Source organism: Nicotiana tabacum, chromosome 7 (genome assembly GCF_000715075.1).
Source record: "Nicotiana tabacum cultivar K326 chromosome 7, ASM71507v2, whole genome shotgun sequence".
In the NCBI taxonomy this organism is placed as follows: Eukaryota; Viridiplantae; Streptophyta; class Magnoliopsida; order Solanales; family Solanaceae; genus Nicotiana; species Nicotiana tabacum.
Window position 1 is genome coordinate 154,640,118 of NC_134086.1, and position 14,750 is coordinate 154,654,867.

The window sequence follows — 14,750 nt, forward strand, 5'->3', positions numbered from 1 at the left end:
ATGAATACAGTAGCAAAAATAAGCGTGAATCAGGGAAGTCCAGCTAATCAGTTGTTGTATTTGAGTGTATTCGACTGTATTCATGGAGTGAAACATGGGATTACAGCTGGACAGATTATTGTATTCGACTGTATTCACGACGCGAAATAGGGGATTACACTGTTTTTAAAACGAAAAGTGAACCAATTAACATAATAGACTCCTAATATAACTCAACAAACTCAATTATAACACACAAATTTTGTATTTTAAAGATTCTCAACCGAAAAATACCCTAAAAACATAGCAAACTTCAGACAAATTATATAATACATTTGAATACATAAATTATACTAATTAAAAATAACTTATGAATACATTCATGGCATATAAAGAGACAGTGAATACAATGAAATACATAGAATACAGCGGGATACATTGAAATACAATGAGAAAAAAAGATAGTGAATACAATGAAATATATGGAATACAACGAGACACATTGAATTACAATGGAAAAAAAGACAATAAATACAATGAAATACATGAAAATACATTGAAATATATTAACAGAAAACCAAGTTGCTCAGCCCCAAACTCCATCGTCTTTGTTCAAGAATAAACCAACCGGATTATATATCGGCGGCTGCTGTTCAAGAATCAGTTTAATGTCGGCGGCTGTTGTTGTTGGCGAGAATCTTGAACATAGCAATCTTCAAGAATCAATTTTTTTTTTGAATATTCGAAGATTGCCAAAACAAAGTTCTGAATGCTAAAGTGCTCAGATTGCAAACAGTTTTGCTTTTTCCGTGTTGGTTTGTTTATGAAAACATGTACAATTGTGGTGTTTAGTTTTATGGAAGACAAAACAATTGTTTTCTGGCAAATAAACTACAATTGTTCTTAGAGAAAGGTTCGTGGGTTTGCTGTGTTCTTTGCACAAATGGAAGGAGAAGGAGATCGGAAATTTTAATGGGATGAGGGAAGAGAATGAGATGTATCAAAGTAGAGATAGAAAAAAAAATAGTGTAACTGATTAGCGTATTTAGTGGCTTAGGGTTAGGAGGTAACCAAAATTAAATATTTTGTTATAAACCTTAAAAGGTATCTATAGAATTTTTTTAAATGGTATTTATTTAAAATAAATAAAGTGTTAACCTTTGCTATAGAAGGTAAAAATTTTAATAAAAAATTGGGCCAAATTTAATGGGCTGTCTATGTACTTGGCCTACTACAATTGTTGATAATTCTTAAAAGAGAAGCCGTTTTTACATGAGTGAAACCATGTCAAAATTGTTTACTAAATGGTCGCCTCTTGTCCAAATCAATAAAATGGATATTTTATTTTAAGACTTGATGAATTAAATTACCCGTAAAATAATATAAGTACATGCTCAAATAGAAAAGTACACACAAACGGATTTAACACTATTCTTACCCAAAAAAAGAGATGTAAATGCAAAAAGGACCTACTTGGCCAAGTAAGGAATCATTCACTTTGCTAGAGGGGGTTCATAATTTAATATTTATGTGTTTAACTTTTAAGATTTTAGTATTAAATTTATTATATTTTCTAAGTAACGAGTTATAATTTTAATAAATTGATATATATAAATTCTTATTCCGCATTTGAAGTTATGAATTTAATTAAATCCTTATTAGCCCACTATATCCGCCCCTGCCTCATCCAATTTTGATTGGGATATGCTTGTTAACCCCCAACACCAAAATTCCAAGCGGTAGGGTACGTACCACCAGGCACTAAAGTTTAAAAGAGAGATGAATCTTTCAATCATTGGGGTACATCTGCATCACCTATGGATAATAGTATTTGGTGACCCCAAAAATACAGGGGCATGTCTGCAAAAACCCAAAAGTTGTAAGAAACGGACAAAGAAACTCAAAAGTCAAGACTTAAATCTGAAAGTTTATTGCAAAGCAAAGAAACAGGAAAGACCACTCTCAAGACCAGGGTACGTAACCGTTAAACCTCATTCATTTCATTAATTATGTGTACACTGAAATAGGTAGTAAAAGATAAGTATCTTTTTTTTCTTCTTCAAAGTTTTGTGGAGGTAAGGAATGCCAAGCAACCCCATTTTCGTGTAGACCCACTTCTGAAAAAGATCAATAATTTTCTTGTCGGGGAAGCAAAAAGTTTCAGCAGAGACCCAGATATTCTTTTTGGAGGTGGGCTTTGCTTGTTTATAACAGTTCAGTTTTAAATCTTGGAATAACTCTTTGATTCTTGAATTCATAGTTAAGCTTCTCTTCTTTTTTGGGTTTTCTGTTTTTGGAATTGGTTTTCTTACATTTGAAGTTCTCAATTTTATAGGGAAATTGGTGTTTTAAGTGGTCTGAAGTAGAATGGGGTTGATTTCTGGGATACTGATGGGGATGATCTTGGGGATCGGTTTAATGGCAGCTTGGAAACATATGATGAGGTACAGGAGTAACAAACGAGTTGCTAAGGTATATATATTCTTGCCATAGTCCAGAGTTTAATGTTTTTGAAGTATATTTCATGACCACAATTAATCTTCAGTCTAAAAAAATGCCTCAGTCCCAACATTTCCACAAATTAGTTGGGTTTTGCTATAGTTTGTATTTCAAGACAAACAATGTTGTTTCTCTTCGGTCATACCTTAGTGCGCGTGAGGTGGTTAGTGTCAGTTGCAACCCTAATTTCTGGCCTGAAGAGTGTACAAAACTGAAAATGGTGATAATTCTGTGATTTTGTTAGTTGACTTAGTTGAAGCTTCTACTAGTCATAGGTCTGTCCGTTTGTTGCTTGAGAAGAATTGTAGCTGAAGCAGTATGTTGACTAGGAATCATTCAAATGATTTCAATGGAGACGTTGTGAAATTGTTTCGAGTTGGAAGTTGGAATGAACGACCTTAGCTTACAGGGGAGAAATAAGAGGAGTAGCACTCTTTAATCTTCTTGTGTGTGCTATCCTTGTGCAGGAGTCATTCTAATCTTCTCTATGTTGTTCCAATCTTATCGAATGTCCCGCAAGTGTCGAGGAGTACTCTTAACATTTGATAGTCAAAACATGAAGCGCACAACTGTCCCAGACTTGGAACATGATCTCCATTCTATCTGAAGTAGTTTATGGTGTCTATGATGTATGGCTATATGTTTGAGTAGTATATTTGTCAGTTTCTGCTATTGATGCGTATATTATTGTTGCACTTTTGCTGCCTATGTGATAGTATTTGGCTGCTTGATGCTTGACTTTGCACCGAATGAGGTGATACCGGTCACCGGATATAGCTCCATATGACACTTATGCTATACAACAACAACAACAACAGCAACCCAGTATAATCCCACTTAGTGGGGTTTGGGGAGGGTAGTGTGTACGCAGACCTTACCCTTACCCTAAGGTAGAGAGACTGTTTCCAAATAGACCCCCGGCATCCTTCCCTCCAAGAACTTCCCACCTTGCTCTTGGGGAGACTCGAACTCACAACCTCTCGGTTGGAAGTGGGGGTTGCTTACCATCAGAGCAAACCCTCTTGTCTAAACTATATGATGCAAAAAATAAATTCTAATTAATTAAACTAAACTATATTAAAACATGAAACTATTACATATTTTTTTGTATTTTTCAAGATTATATAAAGATAAAATTAAGGTACTATTTTTTGTATATTTTTTTTCACTTTATGAAAGAGACATAAAATAAAAATATTTTTTGTAATTTTCATTTTCTTGTAGTAAAATAAAGTAATAACTTTCCTGAATGGATATCATTCCCGGTTTATGAGCAGGTTTGGATGACTTTACTTGTTTCAGTTCCCCCTTTGTAGCGTTCACTCTTATATTTGTGTAGTGAAAAGTTCAGTGAAATGTGAATAAATTTATTAATATCTTTGAAAGAAGAGCTCGAAGATCTAGTGCCCTTATTTTCAAGCTGATAAATCTTACTGTCTTTGAAAGAGATCCTGAAGTTAATCAATCTATGCATATTGTTGCACTGACCTTGTTATCATTGAGATATAAACAAAGATTCACATAAATCCTTAATAGATTAAATGAAACTTTCTTTTCTGTGCTCTAGTCACTGCTCAATAGTAATGCTTTTTTGCTTGAGAAATGAAGTCAGTGAAGGTTAGTTTTACTTATGGAATCTGATGAATTAGAATCAAGAGATACACTGACGGAAGATGAGGGAGATTTTAAGTAGATGGAGAGATGTTTTGCTTTGGCTGTTGTTGACTGGAATAGTGTGTTGATAAACAGTTATCTCCATACTTTATTAATGTCAATTGGGAATTTTAGAGGTTATGCATCATGTGGTGTTTTTGCAATCCTTTCTTCATACAATCTAAAGGAATTAATTGATGTAGTGATCATGTCGATGTTACTTTTGTCTCATTTTATATCTCATGGGCAGGTCAAGTGGTTGAACAAACAATTGAGCAAATTGTGGCCATTTATTGCCGAAGTAAGCTTTGTACTCCTTTTTAGTTATCCTGAGCAATTTTCATTTTGTAAACTGGTTCTGCTGTAACTGTATTATAACCAGTTTTGCTCTGTGTGTTTAAACTTTTAGGGATGTTTGGTTCACCATTCATGACAAGTTACACAGAGATTATAGTACATGAATAATAATAACTGAATAATAACAGCATTACTATTGTTAGAGTCAGTAAGTATTAGAATAATATATTACCTTATAAAAAAGTATTAGAATATTATATGATATAGCTATCTTATCACCTATTACCATGATCTTCTACTCACATATTTGTTCCCGCCAAATAAAGATATTTAATATTTGGAATGCTCAAAGTGTATAGGCTTTTCCTGATTGAGGAAGAAGCTTAGAAGGTAGAACTATGTATTAAGCTCCAACGATAATCCATTCCCACTTCGAACTTTATGTTTCAAGCACATTGGCATTTGATATTAGCCAAAAAGAGGATACCCGGTTAAAAAAAAGACTTGCTTCTTGAGACCAAGCACTAGCGACAACATCAGCTATCTATTTTGAGATAAAAGGTTTTGTTGAAGTTTACCTTTACAAGGTTCTTACTAGGAGAATATTAAAAAAACCGGGCTCCAATTTTGAGTTGCAAATGCCCTAACTTCATATTTCAGATCGAAAAAGAGGACTTTTGAGGAGTCAAATATTAGCTTATGAATTTTGAGGGTGAAGGCTAATTAAGAAGTCTTTTGAGCATCTTTTATATTCTTCTTTTGAGCAGTAAAGCCTAAATTTAGAAATTCATACAAAATTGGCATAGAAGCTGCTTGATGAGCCTCAGTCCCTGACAATGTAATAACCAAACTGTCCCTTTAAGTGTCTTCAAACCTTCTGTCATTTTATTCATTGTTGCCAAAAATGAAGTTATTTCTTAGTGTGCTACTTTTTTAATTAAAACTTGAACTTATCAATAGCACACCAGAAATGGTAGAGGGCTGGGTACACTAACCGTGAGTCGTTGGCCCTCAGGGATTTCTTGGTTATATAAATAAATAAATAAATAAAAACAAAACTCCAGATTTATTCCATGCTGATATTACCTAATTTATAAGGGGTCAAGGTTTCTTGCGTGTAGATGACTTCTCACCAAGCCAAATGAAATACCTTTTGAAGATTCTACAATGTTTGGAAGCTGCTTATTGTGAAAAGATCTTGCCTTGAAGTTAGAATTAAGTAGGAACATAGGTTTAGAGCACAACGAAGACTTTTTTTTTTTTTAAGAAATTTGAGAAGATGGAACATTTGCTTTCTTATAGTTGTTAAGTTCACTGCTCTGTGCAGCGGAATTGGGTTTATAGTGTTAAATATTTCATCTTGTATGACAACTGTCCTCACGGAGAATAGTACAATAAAGGTCAATGGCCAGATCCTTTTCTATGGTAACAATTATATATCAATGTAAACGTATCTTTAGTCATGTTGTGTGTGAACCATGTTTTTTTGCCAACTTCTGTATTGTGTGAGCCAAGATCCAATACTCTTGAGTATGTCACTATGCAGGCAGGAGAGGCTATTATAAGAGAATCCGTTGAACCTCTTTTAGAAGATTATCAACCTCCTGGAATTACTTCATTGAAGTTCAGCAAATTATCATTGGGAACTGTGGCACCTAAAATAGAAGGTAGCAGCATCAAAATATCTATTATTAATTGTTTGATCGACAAAAAGTAATTCATAATCCATTGTAGTTAAGTTAATTATCTTTTAGTTGTATAACTGTTTGATCAGCAAAAAAGAGTGATATGTTAAAACTCATCCTATCCAGCTTTTCTATCCATCAAGCTGCATTTGGAAAGAAAAGACAGATTATTTAGTTGGAGTTTCCATGCTGCTACTAGTCCTCCTCATTGTGCTGGTATTCTACTCCTGAGATTCATCTGAATCTTCATATCTATTAAGTTGAATTAAGTTCCAGTTTGAATCTTCTGCAGTTCAATGATTCAGTATTGACACCAAAAGGTTTAGTTGAACATTTTAAGCCATATAGGATTGAGTTATGACAGCACGCATGCTCATTTGCGCTTTCTAGCTGGTGTCAGTTCTGTGATTTTGGAGAAGACAAAAAATGCAGAATGCATTCATGTTCTCTTAATTGTTTGAAAACTCATGCGAACGGTTATTGCCTATTATAATATTGTGTATGCCTATTTATCAAAAATAATGTGAAAGGAAAAGACAATGCACTAGGTGCACTGTTAGTCTAGTTAATCTGTTTTGCTAATATTTGTTTTATTGGGTTGAGGTCTTTGCAAAGTTTGAGTTCTTTCTAGTATGATGCTGCTAGTATTGAAAACTAAAGAGAAGAAAGAAGTGGGACCAAGTTTCATTTTCTTGGTAACTCCTAAACTTCTGTATCATTTGTCTAAGAAAATCTTTCTCGTAATACTTCAAAATGTTGCAGCTGATGGCTACAAAAACTGCCAAGAGCTTATCGTGTCATGGTTATTGCATTTAGCAAGATTGTTGATAAACTGGTGCTCATTGCATATCTGAGGTTCTTTCAGAGAGTATCTGCGGTGTCACACAATGCTTTAACATGTTTAATACTTAATTAATGCAGGTATTCGTGTTCAGAGCCTTAAAAAAGGTCAAATCACTATGGATATTGACCTCCGATGGGGTGGTGATCCCAATATTGTTTTAGGTGTTGAAGCTGCAATGGTTGCTTCTATACCCATTCAGGTGTGTGCCTAAACACTTTCACCTGTCTATTTTGCTTGGATGATGCTATGTTGACTACTTGGTTATTTAGGAAGAGAGTTGCACTGACCATTTGCCAACTTGGTTGCAGTTGAAAAATCTTCAAGTATTCACTGTTATTCGTGTTATCTTCCAACTAACTGAGGAAATTCCTTGCATCTCGGCTGTTGTTGTAGCATTACTTTCTGAGGTATAGCCTAATTCTATATGTCAATTTGCTCCTCGATTCGTTTGTTTCATTTCTTATATTAACTTGATGTTCCTCCCATTGTTTCTGATGTGCTACATGGTTTCTTTGTTCAACATTATTTGGAGATGACTATTCTGCCCTCAATTAAATTACTGATTTTGAGATGCGTATGTCCTGATGGGCGTTATAATGAAGTATTCTTTTTTTTTTTGTTGAATCAGCCAAAGCCTAGAATCGACTATGTTTTGAAGGCGGTCGGTGGAAGTTTAACTGCTTTTCCCGGACTTTCGGATATGATTGATGTGAGTGTTGACATCTTCTCTAGCAGTACACTTCTAATTTTGGATATTTTCTGTTTGACTGATAATGCTGTTGTTTATCTGTGGAAGGACACTGTAAATACAATAGTGACAGATATGCTAGAATGGCCCCACAGAATTGTTGTTCCAATTGGCGGCGTACCTGTGGATAATAGGTATCTTCAATTCTACAAATACTTTAGTCACTGAGCACTTCACCTTGTCAGTTTCTTATCCTTTTGATCCTTCTAATATGCTAATAAAGAAAAGTAAATTTGGGTTGCTTCAATTTGCTTTCTACTTGTATGCTTGAAAAACAGCAGAAATCAAAATTGTGCATCTACTTAAGGAATGGCCTACTTGAAATCAATAGTACTGTTGTTCCTTCCTGTGTGACTGAATTCAGGTGTTTCAGTTGTTGAGATACATGTCAGAAAACAAAAAGATCAAATGGCTTTTGGTAATTGAATTCCGAAATATTGTGTTTTCTGATCCAGTGAAATACGCGGATCTGAATTTGAGGTAGACTGTTTTAGGGAAAAGGTCTTCCAGTGGCTTATGATTGTGGATGACCTATAAATACTTCTATTTCCTTGGGTTTACTCTCGTCAAATTCTTTCACATGTTGTGATGTCTGTGCTTGTTCATTTTGCCCACTGTTGTTGGTCTAGGCTCTTTTTAAACCCTTCAGCAAACCTGTTGTTGGATAGGGAATGTAAACACTAGGTCATCTGACATGTCCACATATACATTTGTTCCTTATCGTCTCCGCGTGCTTATTTTTCATTGTTATGTAACCACTGTTTCCCTCCATGCAGCGATTTGGAGCTTAAGCCACAGGGGAAGCTCATAGTAACTGTAGTCAAGGCTAATGGCTTAAAGAATCACGAAATGATCGGAAAATCTGATCCATATGTGGTTGTATACATTCGTCCACTTTTCAAGGTTAAGACAAAAACCATTGACAACAACCTAAATCCCGTTTGGGATCAGACGTTTGAGTTAATTGCAGAAGACAAGGAGACCCAATCCCTCATTGTGGAGGTTTGATTTGATTACTATCACATTTTTTCATGTGCTATGCTCTGTCTTGAATATCTGATGCTGTACATACTGTTTTGGGTGAATTCTTGTGTGACAGTTGATCTTCACATCATTTTGAACAGGTCTTCGATAAAGACGTTGGGCAAGACCAGCGAATGGGTGTCGCTAAGTTGCCTCTGAATGAGCTAGTAGCTGAGACTGCCAAAGAAATTGAATTAAGGTTACTGCCAAAACTTGATATGCTCAAAGTCAAAGATAAGAAGGATAGGGGAACTATCACAATAAAGGTACAAGACTATATTCATACTCATTTGTTGAGGTTTCATTGTTGCTATACTACTCCCAATCTATCAACACCACCTGAATCCTAAGCTAGTTGGGGTAAGATTACATGCGTCTTCTGTGTCAGTATTTACAGCATTCATCATAGGCTTACTGTCAATTTACGGCGACCCTAATCCTTTCTCAGGTTTGGAACCAATTAATTGTTTACGTTTGTTATGATGTTGTTATTATTCCTATGGTATCTGTTGGTGGTACTGATATTGTCTCTTTTCGTCTTCTTGAGCCGAGGGTCTTTCTGAAACAGCCTCTCTACTTCCTCGGGGTAGGGGTAAGGTCTGCGTACACACTACCCTTCCTAGACCCCACTAGTGGGATTTTACTGGGTCGTTGTAGTTGTTGTAATTGTTTACGTTTGTGTCTCCTTTGACGACCAGTATGATAGGATGGTCTAGGTAGTGGGGTAGCTTTTACAGCTTGTTTATTGCGTGCAGGTGTTGTATCATGAATTCAACAAGGAAGAGCAGTTAGCTGCTCTGGAGGCAGAGAAGGTGATCCTAGAAGAAAGGAAGAAACTGAAAGCAGAAGGTGTCATTGGGAGCACAATGGATGCCCTTGATGGGGCTGCATCACTGGTTGGTTCAGGTGTTGGTTTGGTGGGCACTGGTCTTGGGGCAGGCGTGGGGCTCGTCGGAACCGGGGTAGGTGCTGGTGTAGGAATAGTTGGAAGTGGCTTTGGAGCTGTTGGCAGTGGCCTAAGCAAAGCTGGAAAATTTATGGGAAGGACATTCACAAGCAGTTCAAAGAAGAGTGGTTCCTCTACTCCAGTAAACTCTGTTCAAGAAAATGGTGGTGCAAAGCCACTCAAAACTGTACTTGCAAATACTGATTAGTCTTGTGAACTACAACTCAAAGTCTTTCTTTTAGAACTCAGGTTTTAGTGTGACAATGTGCTGTTTGAAGATTGGAAATTAAATTGTTCATAGAATGGTGAAAATTATCCCAGTGTGAACTTTTATGGTTCTGGATTTTCAGTACATCTTAAATTGATTGTTATTTTTCAGAAAATTCTTTCAAGCTTTTTATTGATTTGTTTTCTTTAGAGCTAGAAAAAGAGTTTGGTTTATTCTCTATGCATGTCAGAAAGTTGGCAGCAAAGTTTTAGCTTTCTCGTGAGCTCATTATTCTCGTTGTGACCTTAGTAAAAAAGAAGTGCTGCCATGGGAGATCCAATCTGTAAACAAAATACTTTAAAGTTCCAATTAGTTGACTAAAATTCATTATAAATAGAAAACGTTATAATTTTTTTAATTAAAGGAAAGGGCTTCAAGCGTTCAACAAATAAATGGGAAATCAATGGTTCACTTTTATATTTACAACTAATTGTGTGTCGAAAAAACCAAGTGGATTGTCAACATCCGACAAGGCGTGCTTAATGTTGTTTTACAGATAAATAGGTATAGTTTAGCAAAGAATTACGTAGATAGTCTTTTTTATGGGGTACAGAATTTTCTTTGTATACACATGAAATATATAGTAAGTTACTAGCAAGTAGCAAAACGCTAAATGTAGTGCATGACAAAAGAACTTGTAATTGCTGAAATTTATGTTTATACTAATGCATTATTGGTTGTAGTAATATGTATAATTCTAGACCAGAAATAATTTCACTTTTCTCTCCATTAGTTCTCCTTTACCTATTCGTTCAAGAGGATAAAACTAAATTGGGTTTAAAGACGTACATGCATCATCAAGCGTTTTATTTTTAAAAAAAAAAAATTATCTAAAGGAATTGAGCCTATGGTTTAGTTTCTTTTTTGGATTTAGTTTCAAACCATTAGTCATTTTGACATATTGAAATTTATGTCCAAATATTTGATGTTTGAAAAGACATGAACTATTTATTACTACAATATTTTCTTGTCACATTCACTCTTACAACATCAACTAGTAGGGTGTTAATAATGTGTAAGACTTTCAAAATAGAGATAAACTATCTTTCTTATAGGGTATATCAAAACTTTTATAAAAAATATATACTAGAGTAATACTAGACACGAATAGTACTGTATGTTATATATAGCCTAGGGTGAATTAATTAATTGTGAGGAAAAGAGCAAAAAAGAGAGTGGGACACATGATTCACAGAGTATGCAAATCCTCGAAAAGGCCACAGCACACCTAAGTCCAATGCTGCTGACAGTAGAGAGTACAACATACTTAATTGGTAGCTACACAACCTCCAAAAGTCAAACACCTCCTTCATAACTTTTAGCTACCCTTCAAGCACAAAAAACAACAAATTATTCGACAGCCTCATTGTTAAATCTTCACCTAGTTTAAGTTTTGGATATGCATTTCATTTAAAGAAAAGTTAAGTTTTGTGTGAACGAAAGAAAAAATTTCACCTAAAAATTATCATAAATCAGCTTTCGTAACTTGAAAATTTTTGAAGTTTTTTTTTTCCCTAAAACATGATACTAACATTTAGCAATGTTTTTAATTTTTTTTTTTGAAAAAACAAAGCCAAAATCTATGGCCAAATGGGAACTAAATCTTGGGTATTATTATTATTATTATTATTATTATTATTATTATTATTATTATTATTATTATTATTATTATTATTATATGTGGGTTCAAGAATTGGTCAAGTATCTATGGGAAATAGTCCTTCTATCTTCACAAGGAAAAAATAAGATATGCATACACACTATCCTCTACAGCCGTTATTTCTAAAAATATATTGAATATGTTATTGTCCTCCACAAGGGCTACCTCTAACAATATATTGAATATGTTATTATTATATTGACCTAGAGAAAGCGTTTGACAAGATTCCTAGAGAAGTTCTCTGGAGATACTTGGAGACAAAAGGGGTGTCGATTCCCTACATTATGGCGATTAAGGATATGCATGATGGAGCTAAGACTCGGGTTAAGACAGTTGGAGGAGACTAGCCATTTTCCGGTTGTAATGGGGTTATACCAAGGTTCTGCGCTCAGTCCGTTCTTATTCGCCTTGGTGATGGACGCGTTAACGCACCATATTCAAGGGGAAATGCCATGTTGCATGATATTCGCCGATGACATAGTTCTGAGTGATGAGCCGCGAGCCGGTGTTAACGAGAGGCTGGAGGTTTGGAGACAAGCTCTTGAGTCTAAGGGTTTCCAGCTGAGCAAGATGAAGATGGAATACCTGGAGCGTGAGTTCAGCGCTGAACCGGGGGAAGTGGGCATGGATGTGAGGCTTGAATCACATGCCATCCCAAGTAGAGGTAGCTTCAAGTACATTGGGTTGGTTATCCAGGGGGAGAAGAGATCGACGGGGATGTCACACACCACATTGGGATAGGATGTATGAAGTGGAGGTTAGCATCTGGAGTCCTATGTGACAAGAGAATACCACCGATACTTAAAGGTAAGTTCTATAAAGCGGTGATTAGACCGGCCATGATGTATGGAGTTGAGTGTTGGTATGTTAAGAACTCACATATCCAAAAGATGAAAGTAGCAGAAATAAGGATGCTGAGGTGGATGTGCGGGCACAATAGGATGGATAAGATTAGAAATGATAATATTCGGGAGAAGGTGTAAGTGGCTCCTATTGATGACAAGATGCGGGAAGCGAGACTCAGATGGTTCGGGCATGTTCAAAGGAAAATCTCAGATGCCCCGGTAAGGAGGTGTGAGCGACTGGTTGTGGAGGGCACGAGAAGAGGTAGAGGGCGGCCTAAGAAGTATTGGGGAGAGGTGATCAGGTAGGATATGGTTAGGCTTCAGATTTCCGAGGATATGACACTTGATAGGAAAAAAAGTGGAGGTCGAGTATTAGGGTTGTAGGTTAGGAGGTAGTTAAGTCTTGCCTTACTTCGTACCTTTATGAAACTAGTCTGGTAGGATTTTTGTCTAAGAGCTATTGGCAATATTGTGTCTTACTATTATGCTTTACAATGCATGACCTATTTACTAACTATCGCTTTTGATTTGCATATTTCTTCTGAATTTAATGTTGTTCCTATTTTTTCTATGATTTATGTGGTGATAATAATATTGTCCCTCTTTTGTCTTTTTGTTTCTTGAGCCGGGTTTTTTTTCTCCGGAAATAGCCTCTCTACTCGTTCGGGGTAAGAGTAAGGTCTGCGTACATATTACCCTCCCCAAACTCTACTAGTGGGATTTTACTGGGTTGTTGTTATTGTTATTGTTGTGTATCGTCGTCATGAGTTGAGGAACTGACGAATGAAAAGGAATAAGAGGAAAAACTCGTGATGAGATTTGATCTTTGTACCAGGATACAAAATGATGCAAGATTGAACATTTTCTTCTCGGGTGGTATCCAAATGCGTTTGGACATGAATTACTCATATATTTGAAAAAAATTTAAGTATTTGAATTAAGATGAAAAAGGTATTTATCTGAAAGTTTAAGTTGTGTTTTGACATGAAATGGTAAAAACATAGTTGTAATTTTGTGAGTGAAACTTGAAAAAACTTACAAAAGTTTTAAAACCCATTTTTCAATCTTCAAATTCTATATTGCAAGTTAAAATTGAAATAATGAAGCCATTTGAAGTTCAAATATGATTTAGTGAAACAAAATCTATGGACAAATTCAGAATCGTCCTGTGAAAAAGAAAAAGAAGGGGGGGGGGGGTCCAATGAATTTACTTAATTTTGTTCGTCGCTATTATATGGGTCAAAATCTGATCACGAGTGAGTTATCATTAAAAGGAAGGGTAAGGGGTTGACCAAGCCATAGTCATACCCACGAGGCGTAATAGCGACGAGTATCTCGGCCACTGCCGAGATGAGCCATCAGAAGGCTTACGCGACAGAACATATTTCGTAATACTTGGGCGAGTAAGGAAGAGTATAGTCAAGAAAGGGTATGCTGGTTAAAGACCGTTGGATAAAGGGGAAGATTGATAATATATAAGAATGCAAGAAAGGAGGTTCCCATCCGAGAAAAAAAAAAGAACAATGTATCAAAGATGAGAACAGGAGAGAACCTCCAACAACAAAGAAAAAGCCTAGATTTTGGTTACAACCCTTTGTAATCATCCTTGTTGAATGAATAAAGATAGATCTCATAGTTATCAACGACTTTCCCTCTTTTCCTTCTTTGCTCTTACAAGTACGGAACAATGTATCAAAGATGTAAGCTTATCATTTATGTTTGATGTCTTTTAATCATCTTAAGAAATGTTATATAAGCTCAGCCTCCTTCGATTCTCATATTCAATATGCTTATATCTATAGTTAATTATGTTTGGCTAAGATTTATTCTCCATTTTTTTATTAATTAGTTTAACAAAAAGCTTAGCACTTTTTGGTCAAACAATTTGGTGCCGTATGTGTGCATTTCTTAGTCAAATCTTTTAGTTTCCTTTAGATCTAGAACCAGCCAAGTATCACTTCCAGGCTGTCATAATCTCACCATCTCGGCATAAATACCAACTCGAAAGAATGGTCGATAAGCTTTTGAGATAACCGTACCAATCTAGGTCAGATGGTAGATAAGCTTTTGAGATAACTGTACCAATCTGCAAAACTCACGCCTCACCTGTAATGATGGGTCCGACACGTCATATGCATGTTTAAAGTAGAATCACGGTCACTATGCGCTTGGCATGACCGCAACCCCATTTGACGTATTCACCTTATATATCCGCCCGTACTTTCACCTCTTAGGAAGGGACGATAGCCGACTGTGTGATCCTTTGAAATAGCGGGCATATCCTGCCTTATTTTCATACCCAC

General features: G+C 35.8%; 1 protein-coding gene and 1 pseudogene across 1 annotated transcript; one reads left to right on the forward strand and one right to left on the reverse strand.

Annotated features, from left to right (window-relative positions):
- Positions 1 to 2,346: 2,346 nt before the first annotated feature.
- On the forward strand, positions 2,347 to 9,882 carry LOC107779296 (synaptotagmin-4-like; the record flags this gene model as incomplete). The annotated part of the gene is given in 11 exon segments (NM_001325281.1): positions 2,347 to 2,451; positions 3,714 to 3,755; positions 4,382 to 4,432; positions 5,975 to 6,095; positions 7,035 to 7,156; positions 7,266 to 7,364; positions 7,586 to 7,666; positions 7,754 to 7,839; positions 8,482 to 8,707; positions 8,830 to 8,994; positions 9,484 to 9,882. Coding segments are annotated over 11 exon segments (1,497 nt in total), but the record flags the coding sequence as incomplete, so codon positions are not given.
- Positions 2,893 to 3,008, reverse strand: LOC142162518 (U6 spliceosomal RNA; annotated as a pseudogene).
- Positions 9,883 to 14,750: the final 4,868 nt, after the last annotated feature.